This window comes from Acartia tonsa, chromosome 6 (genome assembly GCF_053477335.1).
Source record: "Acartia tonsa isolate MP-2025a chromosome 6, ASM5347733v1, whole genome shotgun sequence".
Lineage (NCBI taxonomy): Eukaryota > Metazoa > Arthropoda > Copepoda > Calanoida > Acartiidae > Acartia > Acartia tonsa.
In genome coordinates this window covers 46,193,379-46,220,158 of record NC_137265.1, presented here as the reverse complement: position 1 = coordinate 46,220,158, position 26,780 = coordinate 46,193,379, and the positions used below count along the sequence as shown (strand labels likewise).

Genomic DNA, 26,780 nt, shown 5'->3' with positions numbered 1-26,780 from the left:
ACACTACAATATCCACCCCCTCTATTATATTTGTCTAAAATAAAATAACTTAAACCAACTCTTTTGCAATGAACACCATAATTGAACATTTCTGAGTACGCCTAGACAACAATATCCAGGAAGAGAGGGGACATTGGGATGTTTATTATACTAGTCCCTAAAGTTTTACGATAATGTTTTCTTATTCGTTGGCACAACAACCTTTAAGGACTTTTGGTGAAATTTTGATTTTTTGAGTCCAAACATTTCAACCACCATTTTTCTATAGAAAGGGTTTTTTTTGCGTATCAGCATTAGGGATGTACATCAATTTATCGGACATTGTCCTATCCCTTTACATCCCTGCTACGAATCTCTATTGGAAATAGATAATAGCTCCTACCTACTACACAAAACTAATTACAATCATTTAGCTTGGCCAGGGAGGGAGAGGACAATAGCTGTTAAATTAATACAAATCCCTTTTTTCCTCAGTTACTATCGGTAGAATTTAACACAAAAATAATAGGAGGAAAAGACCCTTTAATCGTCCATTATCTTATCCCTTCTAGTTTAACACACATAATTAAATTAACCTAGTTAGAAATCTGTTAAGCCAAAGAAACATTTTATATATTTTATTGAAAGAATATTTTTAATGCCTCCAAATCAAAAGCTTTTTCTTTAAAATGACATGTCAGTTAAATTTTTACTGTCTCTAATATGACACGAGGTATTTGGAAATTATCTGACATATTACCTCTTACGCTACAGCCGAAAAATTGACATATTACAATATGTTAAACAATAACTTAAAAGCTATTTTTCGTCATTAATCAAGTCTTTTAAAATTCCCCTTAAACATTTAAATCAAATTGCGCGACGCATTTCATTTTTAAGGCATTTTTTGCCATAAAAAAAAACATAAAAACTCTATCATATCTATTATCCAAAGCAGTTGTAGGACTGTGTGTATCTATATGCTATATCTACAGTTTTCAAGAAAGCTTTATCCCATAGGTTGGCTTAAGAGTGTGAGGATCAATATTATTTCTTGATTGGATGGTACAAGCTAGCAGCATCCAACCTATCCAAGTAATTTTGTTTATCATAATTTAGAATAATCAATCTATCATTAAGAACCCTTTCCAAAATAAAACAGCAAACAACTTTAGCAAACCTAACTTGTAAAGTAGCTTTGCTGCTGAAAAAAATCCACCGTCAATTTTTCTTCTACTGACAGTTGTGCACGGAAAATTGAAATGTTTGAATAGCTTCCGACAAAATTTGTTTTCCTTTTTATTCTCCAAATGTCAAGAAAACAGGGGTAATTTTGTTTAATATAAGCGGAACGATAATTAGTTAAATATGTTTAAGATGTAAGAAGGTAAAAGTCATGATTTAAACATATGGTATCTTAAATTTAAGAAGATAATGACTAAAAACCCTTCCCAGGACATTTATAAAGCTTTCCTGAATAGGTAACTCAATATGTTAATTAGCGATATCATAATGGACAGATGATAAATCCTTACCACTTTTTTAAAAAAAATAACCTATAGATCATTAATTAAATCAATTTGACTGAAAATCTAACATATGTAGGTATATAGTTGTAGAGGAGATGCGTTGCTAAAAAAAACGTCTATCGAACAACAACTTAGTGTTTCACATATATCTTTCTATATATTGATACAATTTTTAACGTCTTTAGTATATCAGAGCAACCCACCAAAATAAAAAGGTTCATAAGAACAAATCAATTTTAAAAACTATGAAATATTATTTTTATAAAGGATAGCTCTAATTGTTAATTTTGACATGCTAGAATCGCCTTATCATGTTCAAACTTAGAACGAAGATTCCTGTAACAGTTTGTACATTTAAGAAAATGATTATATGAAAGATGTTTGTTCATTTTACATGTTTAAATACTTTGAAATTTCAATACAATGCTTTAGGCAAATTTTTTTTAAAAAGGATGACAACATCAAAAAAAGCGAAGCTTTGAAAGAGTAGAACAAACAAACATTAAAAGCTGTATAATCAGAATATCAATGTATAATGTCGAAACAAAATTGTAAGTAAATTTGTTGAAAAACTGGTTAAATACAGGATAATGTTTAGGACATGCTTACATTTTTAGGATTGATTATAGAGATGCTTCGATTATAACATTGTACTTTGTAGTCCTAGGAATCAGTATTGCAAAAATCAGATCAATCGGATAATTACATCACATAAAAATCGACAGGTTTAAAATGGACACACGGACATTCTGGTAACGATTATAGTCTGAGTTGCTACGCTTTCTAAATCGTACCTAACTACTACAGGAATCATCATGAAGTTTGAAATTGATAGGACAATTCGAACATGCCTAAATTAATGAAAAAAGCTATTTGTTCCGGACGGACGTTCCGACCCTAATTATAGAAAAGCTTCGCTTTATTAACTTTAGCTTAAAAAGGCAGCTACTTTAGTATAGAGGAGGATAGGCAATTTTGTATTTAATTGTACAACTTTTGATTAATGTGTTTTAGTGCATAAGGGAAGCCAAAATTAACACTTTCTTTATGATGACACTTCGGGCCATACTAAACCCCTTTCGTTATTTTAGTTACTTACTAGCAACTAGAGGCCTCTAGGGGAACTTGAGGGAAGGGGGGATGAGTCAACCCTCCACTATCATATTCAGTTTTAATGAGAAAAAGTAAAAATAAATTGGGAGTTAATCATCGCCCCAAAAACAGCTATAAACATTCCCTGGACCTATAAGAAGCTTAACTGTAAAAAGAACCATATCGGTTGAACGGTTTTCACAACACATAAAGTGACATCCTGTTACTTTTATTAAAGGATTCGACTAAGTAATTCAACAACAAAATATTTAGGTACTATTTTTATAAGACCAGCTTTTCTAACTTTTTTTCGTATTTCCATTTATAAGTATAAAACAAACGTTAGCTTTTAAATGGTTCATTTGTATCATCTATGAAAAAAAGTAAAATTATGTTTTTTGAAAAATGGGTATAACAATGACCAAACACATTTAAAGGGAAATTATAGCAAAATGCATTTACAACTTTTAATAACAGATAACTCTCTGCTCTACTAGAGGGCAGGGCTACCTATTATAGAAACATAACAAGGTCTATTATATTTTACGTAGCGCAGCAACAAAAGCTTACTAAGAAAAGTGGGTTAGTATGCAATAGAGTTAGGTTTGTAGACCATATAGGTAGATAGAGACTGAAATTTTAAAGATATTATACACTAGTTTCTATTCTAGTAAAAAATATTAGAATGTTGATGTATATTAAAATATTCAGAATTTACAGTTTTATTTTTTTATTTCTCCATGAACTTATTCCTCTCTGCCAAATCTAACTCGTAGGCCAATTCTCGGTAGAAATTCATGCAAAACATTCATTTTCTTATTTTAAACCTTTTCAGAATCTTAGAGGTTTCTTTAAAAAAAACATAGGTACATTACGTAATCTAAAGAAGCATCAAAAATACTGCAAAATAATGATTAACGAAGGAAGTATTATTATGAGTGGTCCAATTATGAAATTAAGGGATTTTGTACAATTCACATATTCGGTGCAAAATTAATCTAATAATTTCATTACTTTACCTTCATTTTTTCTCATTTTTTAACTTCTTTGTAAAAAAGGTATTGACTTAGCCCCTTGTCTTAAGAGCGTTGCTTAAAAATAACATTGAACCACTCTATAACACATAGAAAGCTTCCTATAAAATTACAATCCATTCAAAATATTTTAATTAATACCTATTAAGAAAACTAAGATTAATGTTTAATTTTTATGATAAGAAGTTAAATATTCTTTTTACTTAAGCATATAAAACACTTTTAGTTTTTATAAAAGATATGTAAATAGGTCAGTTATGAACTAAGAATTTGGAATATTTCTTACGTTACCTCCAGGGATCTTAAAGGATAGGACAATGGGCTTTAAATTGCTGTACATCCCCAAGAATGATAAACAAAATTATCCCCTCTATTTATTGAATAATTGGTTGAAAAGTTGGAGCCATCTAATCAAAATAGCAACAGTGCACTAAGATTTTGAGTCCATGAATAAGATACCATAGTTATAAAACTTTGGGTACCAGTGTAATTTACAGTCAAATGTCCCCTCCCTCCCTGCTTTTTCCCTCTAATATTTCTAGAATAAGATAAAATCGTCTACTTCACACTTCAAAGAAAAAGAATACAGTTTTTTCTCCGTAAAAAAAGGCTAAATTAGGCCCCAATTTTGTACAGTAAATGTACATTATTCAAAACAGGGGTCTATTAGAGATTTTGAATTTATTCAAAATATTTTTAGGAATTCTAAAACATATCAGTATTGCAAATAGCTTTTTAAATCAAAAAACTAATTCTTCTTTATATATCAGTATTTTAGTGGTTATTTGCGTTTGTACTTTTAAAAATTAAACATTCTTGGTCTACTGTCAAAATATTTTTCTTGTATATCCTTCTTTATAAAGTAGTAAGACTGTTTTGTCTGAAGCTTAAAATCTCAACTCAATAACTTCTGAACCGATTTAGTTCTCTTTTTCAGGTAAGGTTCACATTGGTTCTGTGAATTCCTTTTAGGGTAACTAATTCAAAGATACTAGTTTTATTTATATAGCAAAATCTTTCTTATGGATTGATTACCATATGTGTCTTATAGCCTAAAACTTGCCTTCCCCAACTATTTTTATTGGACACATGAAGAGACATACAATTATACATTCCTTTAAAAGATATAATTAATCTACAATCCTTTCGTTCCACCAATAATCAAAAACTACCATGAGCAAAATTACTTATATAAAAGAAATGGGGTCAAGTAAATCGTTCATTGTCCTGGTTTATCTAAAGTCAAAACAGAAACATTCTCTTTGAGTCTTAAGTTATTTATTGATGCTAGTTATATTGATTTTACACTAATAGGTGTGCTCTCCCTTCCGTATAAGTATCCAGGGATCTAAAGGAATAAGACAATGGGTGACAAATTGACAAACATCTCCGTAATGATGATAAATATCCCTTCTTTAGATTAGAATTATTGAATGAAAAGTTTATACAGATCTAGTTTGGAACCATCCAATCAAAATTCAATGAATTTATCATTAGAGTGAAACACTAGAGGGAGAAAGGGTTAAATAACTCTATCTCCCCATCGCTACCGTCTTGTGCAACCTTTCTATTGGGTCATTGAAAATCAAAAAATGGTATCGTATCGCTTATATTAACACAGACAAGTAGCAGAAAATAATTTAGAAGCAGAAGAAAGAGGTCTTAGAAAAATGAAGGGAGGTAGTTGTCTGTATATACATCTATACTAAAGATCTGTTAATTTATCCAATATCCATAGTCTAAATGCCAACAAATAAGATAACGTTTTTAAAAAACCTTGGGTACCAGTGTAATTTACAGTCTTATGTCCAATCCCTCCATGATATTGTAAAATCATCTGCACCTCATGTTTATTACAACAGCACAAATTACCCCACTCCTTTTGACACAATTTCACTATTAAATAAATGCTCAAATTTATTGCGAATATGAAACACACCCCACACTAATGATATCAGGATTATTAGTTACATTAGTCAACACAATGGGATTAACTGCAGGGATAGGACAATGGACAATATGTTAATCTTTCCCTCAATTCTAATGAATGAAAATCTACCTTTAACAGCTGGGGAATGTTAGGGAAAATAAGATTAATTAAAACATTCTCTATCAAAGGCATAAAAAAATATTAAAATACCTAAGTTTAATGGATTTTTTTCCGGTGGCGGATGGGTTTTCTGAAATTGTAAGCAAAGGCGTTGAACTTAACGTTAAAGTCTCGGGCAAATTATAGAGCAGCTACAACGCTTGTATAGTATTTTGAACCATTCCTTAAAACTTGCATTAAAAATACAACGACAACAAAAACAAGAATGAACACTTTTATGATGTAAAAAGCTTTTTAGTAGCGAAGCTACTCATTAAGTCACTTTAACTGTCCTTCGGCTCGTAACGCTGTGTGGGAAATGTGATTTTCTCGTCTGATATTTAAGATAGAATGTGTTAACAAGTTTTAAGTTTTGAGAAATGAAAGGGGGGGGGGCGAAAGTGACACTTTTTGAAACCAAAACTAAAAGTCAACAAAGGAACTCAACTAAAAAAAGAGTTACAAGGATGAGATTTTGCATGGCATTTGCTTTATAGGGGTAATATATGGAACTGTGAAGAAACGGCGGCGCAACCGCCGAAAACCGCCGTTTCCCGCCGAAATTTTTTTTGCCTTTTCTCGGCGGTTTTCGGCGGTTGCGACGCCGTTTCTTCACAGTTCCATATTGTACCCCTATAAAGCAACTACCATGCAAAATCTCAGACCTGTAACTCTTTTTTTAGTTGAGTTCCTTTGACTTTTAGTTTTGGTTTCAAAAGTGTCACTTTCGCCCCCCCCCCCCCCCCCTTTATAACGTTATATTCTAATGAAGTATGCACTTACGACAAAAATGACCTTTCAAGAACAAAAAAGACTGACTAATAAGCTTTAGTTTTTATTATAGAGTAGCTGCGCCTAGTAAAAATGGGAAATGCAAAATGAAAAATAAGTTTTGCAACAAAAAAGATGAGGTCAGTTTTTAAAAACACTAAATTTCGACTTTTACTTTATGAAATCAAAGACTCCTTCTCTGTATTCTTATTTTTATTGTTATACGTCTGACAAAGCAGCATTAATATCAAGTTGCAAAATAAATAGCAACCAAGGACGAGAATCGAACACGTTATATTTCCAACAACTTACTAACGGACCTGTTTATATATTTTAAAAAAACGTTTTTACAGATAAAATGCAATAGTGATGATTAATTTTTAAAGATGCAGCCCAACAGCCGTAGCTAGCTAAATTTGTAAAATCCTTTAATCTGTAAGTGCAGGTCCTATAGTGGGCTTTCCTTGAAACTATCTACCTAACCAAAATTGAGCATTAAATTAAAGTCATCTTTCTATTTGGGTAATTAGATATCTTAATGGTTAAGACAATGGACGATTAATTGATGAACATCCCCAATTATGAGAAACAAAATTAACCCTTCTAATTTGTTTAATAAAATGAGGAAATAGAGAACGTTTTTACAAAACGTCAAGCATCAGAATTAAATGGAGTCTACAGGGCGACCACTCCAAAACAAAAAAAATATAGTATTTTTATAGTATATTTTTAAAATCCATATAGTATATATAGTATATTTTTTAAAACTCATATAGTATGATATAGTATCGGACTTAGAATTATTAAGTAATACATAGTATATACATCATCAATAATAATTCAAAGCATAGCTGTTATCAAAGCAATTTCACATATAATGGGCTTAATCTGTAATTATTAGGCTAGGTATTAATGTGAGACTATAGGTTATTTAGGATAAAAGTTTACTTTTGGTTAGTATTTCACATATATTTAATCATTTTTTGGATAGGTCTCAGGTTCAGGTGCTGCAGGCTATCTGGAAGGTGGTTTCTGGACAAGTAAAAAAAAATTAAATTTCTGTTTGAAGAGTTAGAGATCAACTTATAAAACAAAATTGCATTTTTTTTGATGTTATATAAATGAAGAAAAAATTAAAATAGGCCTCCAAGTTCTGGTCTTGCAGGCCTCCAAGTTCTGGTCTTGCAGGCCTCCAGGTCCACTCTGGACAGGTTATGGATATTTTTTTTTTATTTGAAGAGTTAGAGGCCAACTAATAAAACAGAATATGCATATTTTTGAATGCTATTAACATATCTGAAGAAAAAATTTAAATCGGCCTCCAAGTTCTGGTCCTGTAGGCCTCCATGTCCACTCTGGACAGGTAAAAAATTCAAATTTCTTATTTGAAGAGTTAGAGGTCAACTTATAAAAAAGAATATGCATCTTTTTGGATTAACAAAACATAACTGAAGAAAAAAAATTAAAATCGACCTCTAAGTTCTGGTCCTGCAGACTCTGGACAGGTAAAAATCAAACTTCCCTCAATTGAACAGTTAATGGTATATTCGTTAAACAAAATGAGCTTATTTTTGGATATTCTTTACATATTTGAAGGAAAAAATAAAATTGGCCTTCAGGTTTAGGAGCTGCAGGCCTGCCGGTGAACTCTGTAAACGAATAAAATAAAAATTTTAAATTTAAGGAGTTAGAGGTTTATTAAACAACATAAGCATCTTTATAGATGCTATTTGTATGTTTAAAGAAAAAATGACAACCGACCTCCAGGTTTTGATGCTGCAGGCCTCCAGGTGGACTCTGGACAGGTGAAAATCAAAATTTCTTATTTATGTAGTTAGAGGTTAGTTTATAAAACACCATAAGCATCTTTTTAGATGTTATTTACATATCTAAAGAAAAAATACAATTGACCTCCAGGTCCAGGTGCTGCAGACTCTGTCCAGAGAAAACCTGGAGGCCTAAACTTGAACTCTTCAAATAAAAAAATTGAGTCTTTTACCTGTCCTGAATGAAACTGAACTTGGATCCCGATAAGTTAAAATTATCCAAGTAAATGCATATTCTGTTTTATAAATAGACCTCTAACTCTTCATATAAGGAATTTGATTGTTTACCTGTTCAGAGTGGACCTAAAGGCCTGCAGGACCTGAACTTGGAGGCCGATTTATATATTTTCTTCAGATATGTTAATAAGATCCAAAAAAATTCATAGTCTGTTTTATAAGTTGACCTCTAACTCTTGAAATAAGAAATTGGACTTTTTACCCGCCAGAGTGGGCCTGGAGGCCTTGACCCTGGGGGCTAATTTTCATTTTTTTTTCAGATATGTTATTAACATCCAAAAAGATGCATATTCTGTTTTATAGGTTGACCTCTAACTCTTCAAACAAAAAAAATTGAATTTTTACCAGTCCAGAGTGGACCTGGTGGCCTGCAGGACCAGAACTTGGAGGCCAATTTTAATTTTTTTCTTCAGATATATTAATAACATCCTGAAAGATGCATATTCTGTTTAATAAGTTGATCTCTAAATTTTACAATTTGTCCAGAAACCACCTTTTAGCCTGCAGCACCTGAACCTGGAAACTTATCCCAAAAAAAGTAAACTTTTATCCCAAATAACCTATAATCTTACATTAATACCTAGCCTAATAATCACGGAGTAAGCGAAAGTGGTAAAACTTTCCCCTCACCCTTAAGCTAATTCTATGAAAAATAACTGATAGTTAAATCATAATCAAAAACAAAAATATATTTTAAAGGATTTTCTTCATCTCTTTTTTACTGTACCTAGAGCTTTATGCATTTTTGTCGTATCACAGTATCTTTTGAGCCCCCCGCCGGGGCTAGAAATAGGAGAAGACCTACTGTGAAAATAAGACTAAACGCTCCTTAAGAGGTGTTGTCACAAAACTGACAATATTCGTTTTTTGTTATATAAATGTAATATTATATAGTATATATAGTAAATTTTGGTCAAGTAAAGGTAATAATATATAGTATATATAGTAAATTTTAGTCATATAGTATGATTTAGTATCCAAATTCATCCTATATAGTATAAATAGTATATATAGTATGCAGTGGTCGCCCTGAGTCTAATAACCCCCCCTCCCTTAAACTTATCTCCATTTAAGAAAAAGGAAAGGGGGTCGTTGTATGGATGCTCCACTATAAAAATACGGAAACTTGGTCACCAGATTAATTCATATGCAAAACTTGGCAACTCACGCGACATTGCAATACTTTAGGGTGCCCCCACCACTATGTGCCCAGAATACCAAAATAAAACAAAAACTTATAATTCTGTTAATTTTGCTTCAAATTAAGAATTTTTTTTTTTAAATGAAGGATAATTGATTTAAGTTTTATTTTAGATACCTTAAAATGCTTTAAAATAAAAAAAAAATCAATAATATCGACAAAAAACACTTATTTAGCTATTTTGGCAGTAAAGGTTTAGTGATTTTTAAATATTTTAAATATATTGAAAACACAGACAGACATACAAACATCCTTTAATTTTATTATAAGGAATTATACTTGTAGCTTAATGATTTTCCATCACCATAATCATTTTATGACTAGTAGGGGTATTCCCTGAAAAGCAGATCCTAATCGGTCCAGCAGATAGTAAGATATTTTTAGATTAATCCAGACTGACAGACAGACATATTTAATTACTCAAATGACATTTAAATTCTATTATTACCTCCCCCTCTCCTTGTTTAATTTTAGGTTTACGCCAATAAAGGACCAATAAAAAGCTACCCTAAAAATTGTTAGGGTCAAGCGGGGCATTAACCGGTAAGGGGCATTACCGGTAATTTTTTACCCACCTTCAGAAAATGACATTTTTCTCCATGTTTTAATCGACTGACAGAAAAAAACATAAAAGCAAATTTGTTCCTTATTGAATTGCCTACAAAAAAGTATAAAATGAAATTTTTGTGAGATAAATTTTAAGGGTACTTTTGGGGTCTCAAAGTCGGACGAAAAAATTTTTTTTCCAAAAATTTTTTCACCTATGTGTATAAAGATCGACCTACACAAAAATTGGTAAGACCTAGAACTGATCCGTAAAAACCTTTTGAACTAAGAATTGCCCGCTCTTTCCAAATCCGTTGAGAGCTTAAATGTAGAGTTAATATTTTTTTCAAAAATGACCAAAGTTCGCGCGGGGTATTTTTCGGTAACGTCGAAAAAAAAATTCAAATTCGATTTTTAAGATCAATTTTCAGGTTTTCTTTGGTAAAATCTAAAATTCAATATGGGCTTTTTAAGAATTAGGCCAAAAAGTGAATAGAACAGATTTTTTTTATATAAAAAAATTTAAATTTTATTTTGAAAGAAAATTTTTGTGAAAAAAAAAATCGAAATTTCTCGTCTTTTAAAAAAAATGATTTTTGACATAGAAGGAATAGTCAGATCTTTATGAAAATTTTTGTGGATAATCCCTATAACCTATACTAATTATGATTATTTATGTTTGACTGGCCGTTTGGCCGTTTTTCATCGATTTTTTTTAGGTTGAAAAGACGTTACCCACAATGCCCCACCATGGGGCATTTATCGGTAATTTCTTTGAGTCCAGTTATGACAAACTTCTAAAAGTCCTAGGATAACGTCCTATTAGGACCTGATAGTCCTTTCCGTAAGCTTTCTAATGGTCTTGGTCCAATTTAAAAATATTAATATTTACCCCATTTTTTTTTCAAAAAACCGAAAAAATTACCGGTAATGCCCCGCCTCACCCTAAGTTAGGGCGTTAAGTCCACATGTAAACGAGATCCTTCTAAAAATTAAAACAATTTTCTCGTATGTATTATTATAGGTTTTTGCTTAAATTAAATGAATTATCAATGTTATACTTATATATTAATTGATTTGTTGCAGAGGGGGAGGGGACATTGGGCTGTTTGTTACACTAGTCCCCAAAATCTTATAATAACATTTTATTAAACGTTGGTTTAACAACTTTAGGGGCTTTTACTGAATTTTAACGTTTAAACCACTAATTGTAATCTACAGAAGGGGTAATTTTGTGCATAATCATTGGGGAAGTTCATCAATTTATCGGCAAATAACTTATCCCCATAGATCCCTGGATTTGTTGAAATTACTAACTATAAAAAGGAAACACGTTAATAACATTTTGTAAAATAATTTTCTATTTTCCTATAACCCATTTTACTGTACTTTTTCATAAAAAATTTCCCTGTTATTGCTGCGCTACGTATAGACAAAACAATCCTTGTTTTAAAAATAAAAACAAATCTATCACAAATCATCACAAAAGCACTAAGAACTTTAATCCAAAGGCATTGCAATAGGGGCTTTATCAAGAAGGGAGGGGACATTGGGCTGTTTATCACTTTAGTCCTCAAAGTTTTATAATAACATTTTCTTGTTTGTTTTTTAAGTTGAGTGTCTTAGCTTTTCAACCAATAATTGTAATTTACAAAAAAGGTAAGTTTGTGTATCATTACTGGTAATGTACATTAATTTATCGGCCATTGTCTTATCCCTTTAGATCCCTAGGCGTTCATACTCATAGGCTCTATGTATGTATAATATACATTTAATAACAAATTGGTTTAAATCATTTAGTTTCTTTAAAAGTTTGCTTGACTCTTTTATTTCTTTAGAGCGTGTATACGGGGTGGATTAGGTTTTAGTTTTATCAAATTGAAACATTTAAGACGATATTCATTTGATTTAAGAAGAATGTTGATTGATTAGAAGCAACAGGTTCAATAACATAGATTAAATAAATATTTCTAGGGGTGTGCATGGAGGGTCTCCTCCCACCCTCCAGGGGTGGGAGGGGGGGGGCAAGGATATCCTTTAGAGACTTTAAGCAATAAGAATAAGGGATTGTATAAAAAAAATTGCATCGAGAACTATAAATATCACGATAAAATGATTTGTAAAAAAAGTTATTTCAATTCGTCTTTATTATGTAAAAGTTGCTATAAAATGGGTCCGACCGCTCCTACAAAAATGCGAGAAAAAAAATTTCAGCTAACGAGGCCGCCAGTGAAACCAACAGTATTCATTCACTGAGTGCCTTGATTAAACATGTATAAAGGTCTGATATGCGGCCTCGTTAGCTGAAAAAAAAACAAACTATTTGAAGTTGAAAGTAATATGACAAAATATTATAATTCCTGCTTCTCTAGGGGGGAATGCTTTGACATAAATTTTTTCATAAGTTTTAGAAGTAAACGTATAAAAATTAATTTAAAATCGTATAGTATATTCAATGAGCTTTCAAAAAAGGTATAATATATTACTGTAGCTCAATTTTTGGTAGTTTGACGATAATTTAAAGTTTGCATATAAAATGTAATTTCAATAGTTAGGCTTTATTACAAAATCGTAAATATCTAGGTAGCTACTTCTAGAGGCCGTAAAATCATAAGTAATTGATATTTTCACCTCTTGCTTTGGGAATCCTTCTCAAATATGACAAAGATTAACCTTAAACTATAAAATTGGTCAATATCCAAAATTGCATTTTTTTGGAATCTTGGAGTTTTTGCATTGCCTGGGCACATAGTGCCCACACTTTAGCTCAATATTACTAAATCACATGCAAAGGGATGAGATACAGACAATGGAAGCAGGGATCATAAGGGATAAGACAATGGCTATAAAAAAATTATGTTTATCCCTAATGATGAACCACAAAATTACCCCCTATGTAGATTAAAATTAGTGGTTAAATTGTCAAATTAATGAAACAACCAATTAAAATTCACTGAAGTCCCCAAAGTTGTTAAGTTAACAAATAAGAAAACATTTTTAGGTACCTATAAAACTTTGGAGACTTGTGTAATAAACAGCTCATTGTCCCTGTCTCTGCATTGGAAGACATGGAATATATGGCAGGTGTCCTATCTTAAGCAAAGATAATAAATGGTTAATAAAAGTATGGCATAAGGCAGTTGTCCTGCCCTTCCATAATTCAAGGTAATAAATGATTTAGTACAAAAGATACTATGTACAATTTGAATAATTTTTCACTTTTTTATTGTAAATAATAATAAATCGGGGAACATAAAAGTCTAAAATCTTTAGTAGCTAGGTAATTATAAATTTTTCATATAAATCATGGAGAATGTATGAACATCCTAATTTAACTCTGTTCTAACAAAATGGGTGTTAATTCAGATCACTGAAAAGGGGCAATTTTTTAGCATCTTGTTTGGATATGATCAGATAGAGAGAGGGCAGTTTACTACACTAGTCCCCAAAGTTTTTTAATAATGCTTCCTTATTTGTTGGCTTTACAAATTGGCGACTTTAGTGAATTTTGATTGGTTGGTTTATTAAGTGTTCAAACGTTCCAAAACAACTTAATTTTGTGTATTATCATTGGGAAAGTACACCAATTTATTGGCCATTGTCTAATCCTTTTAGATCCCTGAGATATAATACATTATCAGTTTACTAGCGGCTTCGCCCCTAGCCTCTAGGGGCTTTGCCCAAGAGGTGATAAAAAAAAATTATTGCGAGAGACCATAAAGGACCATGGAAACTCCTTCAAAAAAAAAAAAAAAAAAAAAAAAAAAAAAAAAGGGGGGGGATTTTTTGGTTTTTGGGGGGGTTGGGGGTGTCCCACCCCCCGAGAAAATAGCTTAAAACCACCACAGGACCAATAGGTAGATACCCTGAAGAGTAGAATCCGATCGGTTCAGTGGTTACCGAGATCTTAAGGGACAGACAGACAGACGGACGGACAGACGGTCAGACGGACAGACGGACAGACAGACATCGTTCTACTTTGTATTATAGATAGTACACATTATATAACTAATGTAATTCCTGTTTTGTGATTGGGCGGTGTAAAGGACACCTGCCATTTACAGATGAAAGTCGTAGCTCATAAAGAAATAATTTTATTTTCTATGTTTGTATTTCACCCCTACACATACAAAATGAAAAAGGCTTTTAACTAAACCCTCAATTTTAATGGATTGACTTTTCTTTAGTACATATCCTTATGTAGTTATGTCTTTTTGTATGAACAGTGAACAAGTGACAAGATTAACTAGAGACACTGCGAGATTAAATCATTTATTCTTTTTTTTGTGCAAAAATTATTTTTGCTATCAGATGATTCAGTACAGGGCTATTTTTAACATGAAAAGATTGTTTTATTAGGCTTGGCTTACATAACTTTTCATATATTTAAGACTTACGTAATTAACTAGGTACCTACCTATTTATTTTGTTCTTAAATGTATTTCAATTTTTAAATAGAGATTACATATGAAGTTTGCTTTTTTTAATTTTGAGGTTTGAAACCTTGCAATGTATTATTGTTAATTTAGCTAAGCAACTAAATTGTGTCGGTAATTCTTTGTAATTCGTTAAGTTGTGGCAGTAGCTGCCTTATACAGACGCTTTCTATATGTAGAAAAGCTTAACTTACTAATGTGGGTAGATTTTGGAAATTTTTATCTGAGACCATAACGGGAATGTGCACATGATTCTTATGACTGAAAAAAAAACTCTAAAACTTGACCAATTCTCAAAATAAAAGGGGTGGATATTTAGTAATTTCTAAGGCTGGGGACGAGATATCTTAAACAGGACAAAAATTCCTGATTCTAATTTTCAAGGCCTACCAAGGATTACTCATCGCAAGTTTCATTACGAAATTCGAATTCGAAGTAACATTTGCACATTGATTACAAGATGGTTGCTTTAAAAACCCAACTCTCATAATAGAACAAATAAATAAAACCGAACTATTTACTTACCTAGTAATTTATAAATCTAATTGCTTGTTTACCAGTAAAAGAATTGTTGTACCACATGAGTTTGAAAACAAAACTGGAAAGTGGGGAATTAAATATAGGGCAGAGGATAATCTAATCTTTACACTCGGAATCTAAAGTAGGGGTTCACTCAGGGAGTGAGAAGACATTTGACGGCAAATAATGCACATAATATCTCCTTTCTTAGCTTAAAAATGACTTAGAGGACTTATATTCAAAATTTTAGCCAATAATCTAATGGGAAAGTTTTGTTCATTGTAATGTGCAGTGTACATAATATATTGCTTATTGTCTTTTCCCTTAAAATCCCTGGGTTCACTTTATAGTTTTTCACTATTTTATTTTGTTTTTACTTTTTAGAAAAGTCATAAGTATATGAAAGCCAAGCTTTCATACTTTTAGGATAAGTTTGTTTATCCGCAACAAAACAGTTATTTTCTTTACGTCCATTTTAACTATTTAATATCAAAGAAAAACCTGTTAATACTTTTCTAAAAGTAACACGATCTCTAGGTGAGTGTGTGTGTCTGCCTGTCTATACCAAAGAATCTCGCTAACCGCTGAACCGATATGGTTCTTCTTTACCATGTAGCTTTTCATAGGTCCTGGAAAGGTATACAACTATTTTTGGGAAAGGTACCACCACCCTTCAAAAAGAAATGTTTTTGATGTGCCGCTAGGTAACACCATTGTATGACTTACTGGACTTCCCTTCCAATATAGGTGCTTAAACTTTTAACTGAACTTTTTCTTTTTAGAACTAAAATAGAAAGTTGGCGGGGGGGGGGCGACTTCCCCCTCTCTCTCCTCCACCTTAACAGCCTCTAGAGGGATCTAGGGGCGTAGCCGCTAGTTACACATTAATTAACAATCTTAACAGCTAATAACTAATTCAAGAAAAATGGTGACATAAAAAAAATTCAGTACCTACCTATCAAAAAATCAATGCTTTACAGAGAGCGGTCTAATACAAAACAATAATTAACTACCTACCTATTCAATCATATTCCCCTCATTACCCTAATACTATATATTACATTACAGCAGGGGTGTATATTTGCCTTAATATTTCCGCCCTAAAACCACCTTGAGAGTTTTGGAAATCAAATAACCTTAACTATCCAGGGAGTTATGTGTAGCTGTCTTAAAATGGATAACCCAATCTTAGATTTCTTAGTCGGATATTTTTTAACATTCGTTCATCAAGAAAAAATATTAATCAGGTACGAATAATGTAAATATTAGTTAGGTACCTAGCAAACAAATTATAAACACACAAAGCTTCGTTTAAATTACCACTTTCATTTTAGAAAAATGTTAATGTTTCACAAGTTTTAATAAGAAAGCGTGAAAAGAATTAAAACTATTAAGTACAAATCAACCCTTAAAACGACAATCAAAAACCACCTTTACTTTTGCTAGTTTTTTTCGATTAAGTTTTCAAGGCAACAAACGAGATAATGAGCTTTTAAAAAATTTGATACCACTATAATTCACACTACAACGACCATTCCTCCATGTTAAAACTAAAACCCAACAGAAGCTACTGTGATCGTCATAGTGATTTAAAATGGGACACCTGCCACGACAGACTCAACGAGTCAAAGTTGAAATAGATGGTTAAATCACGAGAAACTATCCTTAGCCAGAGTGAAAAATAGTATATTTTGAGCTTTGGCTAATCTCTAATCGACAAAGTTACCCTACTCAAATAGTCATCATATCATGAGGATATACAAAGCAACTGTATAGCTATATTATTAATCTATTTACTTTGCCTACCTGATAAAAGTGCCTTAGCCGCCTCACTATCATGCTGCTGATGAGCTAAATGAGCCGCCGCAGCAGCGGCTTGGTGCCGAGCACCGGCATAATGATGGTGCGGGTAGCCAGCGGCTGCAGCATGGTGTGGTGGATACCCAGCCCCGTAATGGGGAGGATAGGCTCCGCCCGCTGCTGCCTGGTGATCTGCCCCCGCAAGGTTGGGCATAGCGTAATGATGTTGCGGCGCACTGCCCCCCTTTCCATAGTGGGGTGGCACCCCCACGGGTTTATGGTGATGATGGTTAGTGTTACTCATAGTCTGTCTACATTCATCAAAAGCATAATATAATGTAACTAGCACAGAAAAGAGTAAAATGTTTTTTTTTAGTGAAGATTCCAAACCCTAAAAAAATTCTTTGCAAGAATCTTCATGGAATACTAGGAGAACCAGATCTCAAATTTAATCATCAAAGGACACAATAATGATACATAAAGTCACAAACATACGTACAGAGCAGTGTTTCGGAGCCGGAGCCGGTAGCAGCAACATTTTTGGTGGAGCCGGATCCGGAGCCGTATTTTTCGTTAAAAACGGCTCCGGCTCCGGATTAGCTAAAAATTATTTTTTAAAGTAATATTATAATTTGGCAACGGTCTATTTCCATATAATAAACTGAAAAACTATTGTTTGTTACTTAACAAATAGACACACATCCTTCTACTTTTATATAGCTTTAATAAAATAAAAGCAAAATATTTTATATTATTTATTTTATTTTATCAAATTCAATAATGAAAAAAAATTGATATATTAATTTAAGGTAGGGAGCCGGAGCCGGAGCTGGAGCCGCATCAAAATTATACGGCTCCGACACCCTGGTACAGAGTTATTTTTTCGTTTCCAAGTGATTTATCTCTTAACAGACTTCTCATATAAATAACTTAAGCACATCAAACTTAATTCTAAAATTACTTATACATCGAATTGTAGCTAGGTACCTATTTCACAAAAGAGCCAGCATTATGTTAAATAAGTTGTATAAGTTAGGCTGGGATAAGACTAGTTTTAACCCAACTGGAGCCTCGCGGAGCACAATAACTTAGGGAATTCTAGTAGACTATCAAAAGCTTATAAATGACTAACGGCCACAAACCGGTTTCTGTGTAATGCATAACTGGCCGTGAGTTAAATCTAATCTAATATAAAAAAAAGACGTCAGATTATGCTTTCTTTCCTTTAAGATCACCAGAACAGAACTACATCGTTATTTTTCACAATATTATCACTAGTTTTAATTTTTTATATTTTCACTGTTTATTAGGTATACAAAAAAGCACTAAAACATTATTTAAGAATTTAAAATTATTGAACTATTTTTTTATGTTTTGTCATCATGAGATCATTTCTGAACACTTTTTTACATTTTTAATTTTTCACTTTTTTATAATACACAAATATGCAGAAAACCGGCAAAAAAAGGCAATTTTGGGGATTTTTTAAATCACTTTTTTCAAACTTTTTTATGTTGTGAGCAAATTTTCCCCCCACTCAAACTCACACACACTGATTTGTGTGGGAACGAGAAAGCCGTGTGTCTGTGTGTGCGTGTGTGTGTGTGTGTGTGTGTGTAAGTTGCCGAATAAAACAGCTGCACAACTGTTATTGTACAGCAAAGACTAAATAATATAGAGTTGCTTTTTAAAAAATCAGAGAAAACTTTAAATTGAAAATATAATTGATTTTTATGCTTTTCAATTGGTAAAGAGTTTTCCCTTAAAAGAAAAAATGTTATTAAGAATGTCTTTGAAGATATATTTATCATTTTCTCTGTTAATAACAATTTAAGCTTTATTTCGTAGAAATAACATGCAGAAATTAATAAATTTTGTTACAAATAGGATTATTTTAATCTGTACAAAAAAAATCAAGGCTTTTTCGTGTTTTTTTACATGAAACAAACTTCTTAAAAAATAAATTTAAAAAAGTCAAATGTGTCTTGTAACAAAATTCTTTCTATTAAAAAATCATTGTTAAAAACATAAATTTTACTATGAAAAAAGATATTTAAAATGAATTTTAAATTAGATTGATGTAATTATATCTTTTTAATCCAAAAACATCAAAAAAATTGCTTCTCGACCCTTTGATTCTAAAATTTCTATTTCTTTCTATAGTATAAATCATCGTTGAAAAGTTACCCCAGAGACACCTAGAATCTGAAAGCCTAACTACACTTAACAAAATTGCAACATGAAAGGTTTCGTGAATTTTTAACAAGAAAAAATATCGAGGTTGCGCGATTATAATTCTGCAAAAGAATGGGTGCATTTTGGTGTAAGGGTTGAAAAATCAATAAATTGCAGTCAGCTATGCTTATAATATATTGCATTTCTAATAATTAATATAATAAAAATATAAAATTGCTCCTTTAAAATATAAAATTTTCTAAAAGAATAAAACTAAATATGCATTGCATTATTGCATACAGATGCTTTTTAACGGAAAAAAGGCAAAAAGACCCAAAATTTTTGTGAAAGGTTTTGTGATTTTTTCAAAGGTATTCAAAATCAAAGTAAGATTTTTTGTTTGTTCGTTAAAATCTCGGCAACAAATTAACCGATAGAGTGTTCCATTTTATCAAAGCAGGATGATTGTAGACAATTCTATCTATAAATCTAAGTCTAGTGGGATGGTTTAAGGCTAAAATTTTTCTGCTAGCTTCTTCAATGTCAGAACCACTTTTTATAAGCTTGGGGCGCAGCCACTATTGATATTTTTCAAAATTAGATAAATTTTTTAACCGATTATTTTACCGAAATAAAATTATTCTTGTAAGTTATTGTGAGAATTACAATTAATCTATTTGTTCTCAAATGGTTGACAATCATTTTTTTAACCAATTGAACTTATGTAATTAATCATAGGGAGGTGGAGATTTAAAGAAACTAATCCCAATCTTTTTAATTTGTCATTAGAAGCGGGGGTGGTAACGAAAGATTTTAGACAAAATATGGTTGAGGTTCCAAAAAAGTTTAACATGGGCGGAGATTTTGTGGGTTTTCCTTTTTATCAGGGAAAAGGGATTGTGATTATGACAAACAATTTCAAGTGAAAATTTTCCAACAATCCCCTTATGAAGAATTGAAGTTCGTGGCAGGAAATTTGTTGATAATTTACTAGAATTAAACTCCCACCCCACCCCTCCCCCATATATAGTTTAAAATGTTTTTATTTTTTCAGTACATATACAATACCTTCATTTTTTTTGTTGTGAGAGAGTAAGATCATATTTTCAATAAATTAAACATTTTTTTCCAGATATATTAAAAGATTTAATTGGAATAAAGGAAGGTCAAATAGCGATTTGAGGGAAATTGCCAAATTGTTTTATTTTTGGCGCAAGTATGTTAAACCTTTTTATAGAAATAGTTTCATGATGTTCTACAATTAACACTTTTTAAATTCCTATAAAAATACCTCAATAAATACCTACCACATTTAATTACAAGGATATTGCACACGAAGAAAAACTTTATGCCTCTAGATTTGCTGGCTATAATACAGAAATGTGTTCGTTATTGTTTTAATAAGAAAATGGTTAATTTCTTTAATTTGGAAAAAATATAAAATTCTTCTGTTACTTCTCTACAAGTACAAAATACTAATTATGTTAGAGGTTTTCATAATGCAATATAAAGTGTGTTTTTATTTAAAGGAACAAAGGTATTGCTTTAATCAATTAACCCAATTACCCCCATTGCCAGAAGTTAATAATCAATATCTCAATTTCTTCATTAGCGTGAGACATTTTGTATCAGAAAAAATATTTCACTTTTTTCAACAAATTATGCATCAAAAAAAGAGTATTATTTTTAAAGGTTAATGGACCATGACCAATTTGAAGAGTGTGCAAAAATGCATAAATTTCTAAAATTTAAATTGCGCGGCTTATGTTAATAGTAGAAAAATGAAATGCATACCATTATGATCTCCAGTTTTGGAGGTACAAGTGTCATTTGTGAAAGATTTGTAGTTTAACTGCGAAAAGGCTTATTTGCTCCCGTAAGAGCCTTCAGAAATTGCCTCAGGTGATGATATTTCACAACTCCAGGGCGGGGTATTGGTTATAGTTTTCAACTAGCAATAACAGCACCTCTCTATTCGATCATTGGTTACTGTATCGCCACTGCGCAAAGTTACTTGTGTCTGAACGTCTAAAATACCATAACAAACTATTTAAAACCACTTTATTGACCTTTAAACCAATATTTTATAAAAGAATGAAAATGTTTCCTAAATAATTAAAACTACAATCATGAAATAGAATCTTTCTACATAATGGAAAAGTATACATAAATGTAGATAACATAACATATTTAAGATGTTTTATGAGTCACCTAGCGGTAAAAAAATCAACTACATAATTAATCTTTTCGAAGGGCGCATAATATTTTTAAAAAGTGGGCGGGACCTTCAGTTAGTTATGAAAAGCTCAAATGGTGTAAAAGAGGCGTGGCAGTTATCACTAGAAGGCAGGGATAAAAGGATTAGTGTTGGAAATATAAAGGTAAAATAAGCTGACAAATTTTACAAAGGAATGAAAGAAGCTTAAGATCTCGTTAAAATGATAATCCGAATTGGTTGTAATTTTCAGGAAATCTCTTTAAATGTCTTAGGGTTGTGTTTAACTTATTTAAACTTGTGACAGACCTACGTACATAAACATATCTCTAGATTAGGGTTGGGCCGGATACTTTTTTGGCCGGATACCGGATACCGGATATCCGGCTGATTTCAAATGCCGGATATCCGGTATCCGGCCGGATATCCGGCCAACGCCGGATATCCGGCAAATATCCGGTTATCCGGCCAAATTACCGGATAACCGGCTAAATTACCAGATATTAAAGTAGCAAAAAAAATTTATTAATAAACTTTTGAGATTTCATATATAAAATTTACATAAAGATAAACATATTCAAAAAATGTTCTTCTAGCTTCAATAATAAGAAAATTATAGCCATTTAAAATTTTAAAAAGCAGAGATTTTTGGTGTAAAATATAAAAAACGTTATAGCCGGATATCCGGCCGGATAGTTTCAATATCCGGTATCCGGCCGGATATTGAAAATGGCCGGATATCCGGCCGGATATCCGGCCCAACCCTACTCTAGATGTAGAGTAGCCCCGCTACTTTTATGTCGATATTCTTTTTTTAGTTCTTTTAGTCTACTTGTTACTATGCTACTTATAAACACAATTATCCTTGTTTAATAATATTGTATTTGAAAAATCATACAAAGCATAGCACTAGACATTTTAGATATCAGCTCAGACATTTTAGATATCGTTTAAGCAACAATTTCGGGACAATCACTTATACTACCCATTGATCACGACACCTCCCCCCCCCCCCTCTTCATTCAGGGATCTACAGTGTTTTTTTTTTTATGAGCACTTTTTTGAAAGCCATTTTACCCCACTTATAGTTATCAGAATTTAATGATTAATGGCTTATTTTCTTCGTTTTTTAAGGGAAAATATGAAACAACAAAAAAAATTACAGTTTTTGTTGAAAAAGTACAGTAAAGTTGAAAATTAAAAACTTAGGTGTCAACATTTAAAAATGGATTTTCTGTAGTCGACTTTGGGGGGCCAGTACTCCCTCCCTGGTTGAGATATGACCTTCAAACTTTGATATGTTCTAGTACATGTCCCTAATAGTATCTGTATACATTTTTAGCTCTATATCTCAACTTTGAAGTGTTTAGCAGCCATTCTTGCAAAAGGTTGATTATTTGAGCATAAGAAAAATGCGCTAAAACCATTTTTAGATGTTGACACCTAAGTTTTTAATTTTCAACTTTACTGTACTTTTTCAACAAAAACTGTAATTTTTTTTGTTGTTTCATAATGTCCCTTAAAAAACGAAGAAAATAAGCCATTAATCATTAAATTCTGATAACTATAAGTGGGGTAAAATTGCTTTCAAAAAAGTGCTCATAAAAAAAAAAACACTGTATGAATCTGCGGAGCCGTTCAGAACTTAACCCAACCTAATCTTATAGAAATAAAGCCTTAATTATACTTGATGAGGATTTATATCTCGATTTATAAAGGAGATTTCACATGTTGATCTTTAACTTTCTTAACAATTTTATATGTGATATAATTATCCTATTCATCTGATTTTTTGAAAACTAATTCCTAGGACAACAAAATTAAACGACTTAATAGGGATGGGGGTCGTAAATGGTTTACTATCGATAAAAAATGGAATATTACCCAACTCTGATATTATTTTGAAATGTTGAAGTGCTCCTTGATCATTAAATTTTGAGGGAAACTAGGCAAAATGGGAAAATATTTTTAAATTTAATGGATCAAATTGAGATAAAATAGATATGATGTAAGTGCGGCTTGTCAGGGAATAAAGGATATGTGGATGTGGGTAATATCCTCTTAGAAATATTTTTTTTCAATTTTGAAAATTTGTATACCCCCCGGCCCCCCCCCCCCAGAACTATAATCTCTGGCCGCGGCGCTCGCACCCTTGCCTGCCTAGCCGCAGCGCTCGGCCCCCTAGCCTGCCTAGCTGCAGAGCTCGGCCCCCTTGCCTGTCTGGATGTGTTACTTAGGATCTATAAAACGGCTACAATTTTAAGGGAAGTCTAATATTGGTCCTAGCACAATTTAAAACCAAGTATACCAAGTTTCAAAGCAGTTGTCCGTGATTATGTTTTCCTGTGTGTCAATTAAGATCACTAAAATGGCTGAATCTATTCAAAAAATCTGTTTTGGTACTTGTGTTGTTGTTGTTAGGGGGGGGGGGGTTTCCACTGATAAATGCTTTTTAATTAACTAGCGGCTGTTCCCCTTAGTATCTTGATACACTGTATTTAAAGGGTAATGGAGGGGGCAGAAAAATAGTATAAAGCAAATATGTGAAGCTTTCCTAGAACGGAGAACTTAACGATTCAGTGGTTAGTGATATATTAATGGATAGAGAGAAAAACTTACCATAGGCAATTATTTTTGTACAGTTCTTTAAGTCCATGAGTTTAAAACTTTATGTCTATTTGATTTACAGATTTTAATACAGACATAATTCTAATTTTGAATCTAAAAATTTTTATGTTTAATAATTGATAGAAATTACAAAAACACGCTTATATCCTCTTACATAAAGCAGTAAGATAACATTTGTTTTGCCTGAAGCTTAAAATTTTAATTTCATAGAGTTCTCTTTTTTAGAGAAGCCCCATAAAGGTCCCTGGATGGATTTAAGCTATTTCATTTATGAATTTAAGACTTTCTAATAAGTAGTCTAAAAGTTACACACAACTCCTTATTGTTAATAAGTCTTGAATTAAGATTTTAAATATTTTTTTTGAAAATACAGTTGTATATTTTTAAAATAAAAATCACGCAACCTTCCCATAAACCAAACTAAAACTCATTTAACCCTAAATTCTTATTTCTACGTAATTGAGTAAGCCAACGAATAAAGGGACTATGATCTAAAACTTTGGGTACCATTTTAATTTATAGCCAGTATATGCATGGGTCCATTAGAAGAGCATCAATAATAATAATATTTTATTAAAACATCATTAAATTTTGATTATAAGTTATTAAACATGCCAACAATTTTCATTAAAGCAATGTTTTTATCCTTTTTATTTAAATTTCAGAACTGTGTGATGGAGGGACATATATACTCTGATTATAGAGTAGCTGTCCCGCATTGCTCAATCTTTTTAAAAAAATCTGTTTCTGTTTTAAAAGCTTTTATGAAAGTTTATATTTGGGTTGTTCTGACGGACATATGTACATGCCCTAATTATAGAATAACTGTGTTACTTAACTAATATAGCATAGGAAATTTGGCTGTTTATTACGCTACTACCCAAATTTTTATAATAACGTTTTCTTATTCGTTGACTTAAAAACTTAGGGGACTTTTTTTAAAATTTTGATTGGTTGGTTCATTAATTTGGGTGCCCACACAAAGGGGTAGATTTGTGTATTATCATTGGCGGTGTAAATAAATTTATCGGCCATTGTCTTATCTTTTTAGTTCGTTGTTGTTTTTTAAAAACTGCATTATAGCCTTTTTAAAATTTGATTTGTGGAATTTTAGAGGCAAACAAATTTTTCTTGCAATGTCATATCCCTGTTCCTCGTATTATATATATCAACCCGAATCCTTTGAGTTTGGAATGATTGTTTTATTGAGGATAAGATCCTTTATAGATTACATAGCACCGACATATACACATAAAACAAGGATGCCAACATCCATAGCACTGACATATACACATAAAACAAGGATGCCAACATCCATAGCACTGCCATATACACATAAAACAAGGATACCAACATCCATAGCACTGACATATACACATAAAACAAGGATGCCACACCATCCATAGCACTGCCATATACACATAAAACAAGGATGCCAACATCCATAGCACTGCCATATACACATAAAACAAGGATACCAACATCCATAGCACTGCCATATACACATAAAACAAGGATGCCAACATCCATAGCACTGCCATATACACATAAAACAAGGATGCCAACATCCATAGCACTGCCATATACACATAAAACAAGGATACCAACATCCATAGCACTGCCATATACACATAAAACAACGATGTCAACATCCATAGCTCTGACATATATACATAAAACAAGGATGCCAACATCCATAACACTGACATATACACATAAAACAAGGATGTCAACATCCATAGCACCGGCATATACACATAAAACAAGAATGCCAACATCCATAGCACCGGCATATACACATAAAACAAGAATGCCAACATCCATAGCACCGACATATACACATAAAACAAGAATGCCAACATCCATAGCACTGACATATACACATTAAACAAGGATGACAACATCCATAGCACTGACATATACACATAAAACAAGAATGCTACTATTCATAAAAGTGAAGCTTAACAAATCAACTTACAATTCAGACAAACGAACATTAACAAAGATTAAGAGACAATTCTTATAAAGCCTTTAAGACATAATCGTTTTTAGAATTCAAATAAGAAAAAACAAAAGAAAAGAAAAAAGAATACGTATAAATCAGTCGCACAATTGCATTTTATCAAAGTACTTTATAAAGACTTTGTTATAGATATAAACATGGCCAACCATTGTGGGTGTAAAGAAGTACCATTAATGTAGGAAAGATGCGCTTTTAATAACACATGCGCGCACGCACACACATACCCTCACATACACACACACACAATTGCACCCTATCCTTAATTTGCTATGAGGTGTTGATGTTCTTGGATCTTTGCTAGATATAATTGGTTTTTTTTAAAACTTTATTTTGATTCAACTCAAATTATTTATGTGGTGTAGTTGCTCTATCACCATGAAATGGTGAGTTCTATGACATTTAGGCACTATGTAATAATCATGTCTGAAATGAAAGTCAATATGAAATATCCTGTGTTTAAGAGCAGTTCAGCACCAGTTTTGCTCAGATTTTGAAAGTCTCCTAACGATATGTTTGTCTGTATGGTTAATTGAGCTACACTTTCTAAATATATTATTATCCTTGTGCGTATAAATACGAAGGACTTATTAGTTGTAGAGACAAGCAAATCGTTTTTGCAAATAAAGAAGGGAGAGGACATTTGGATGATAAATTAAACCTGTACCCAAAGATTTGTGAAC

General features: G+C 32.0%; 1 protein-coding gene and 1 non-coding gene across 2 annotated transcripts in view; both read right to left on the bottom strand.

The window, feature by feature from the left end:
* The window catches only part of trio (trio Rho guanine nucleotide exchange factor), a 453,505-nt gene extending 436,134 nt beyond the window's left edge, over positions 1 to 17,371 (bottom strand). The window contains exon 1 of the mRNA XM_080165076.1: positions 17,066 to 17,371. Within this exon, the coding sequence (XP_080021202.1) occupies positions 17,066 to 17,363 (298 nt within the window). The 5' untranslated portion in view covers positions 17,364 to 17,371. The remainder of the gene's footprint in view (positions 1 to 17,065) is intronic.
* A 3,734-nt stretch (positions 17,372 to 21,105) lies between these two features.
* LOC145323497 (U4 spliceosomal RNA) lies at positions 21,106 to 21,246 on the bottom strand. Its single transcript, XR_013880996.1, has one exon. It is a non-coding gene; the product is annotated as a U4 spliceosomal RNA (small nuclear RNA).
* Between the last annotated feature and the right edge of the window lie 5,534 nt (positions 21,247 to 26,780).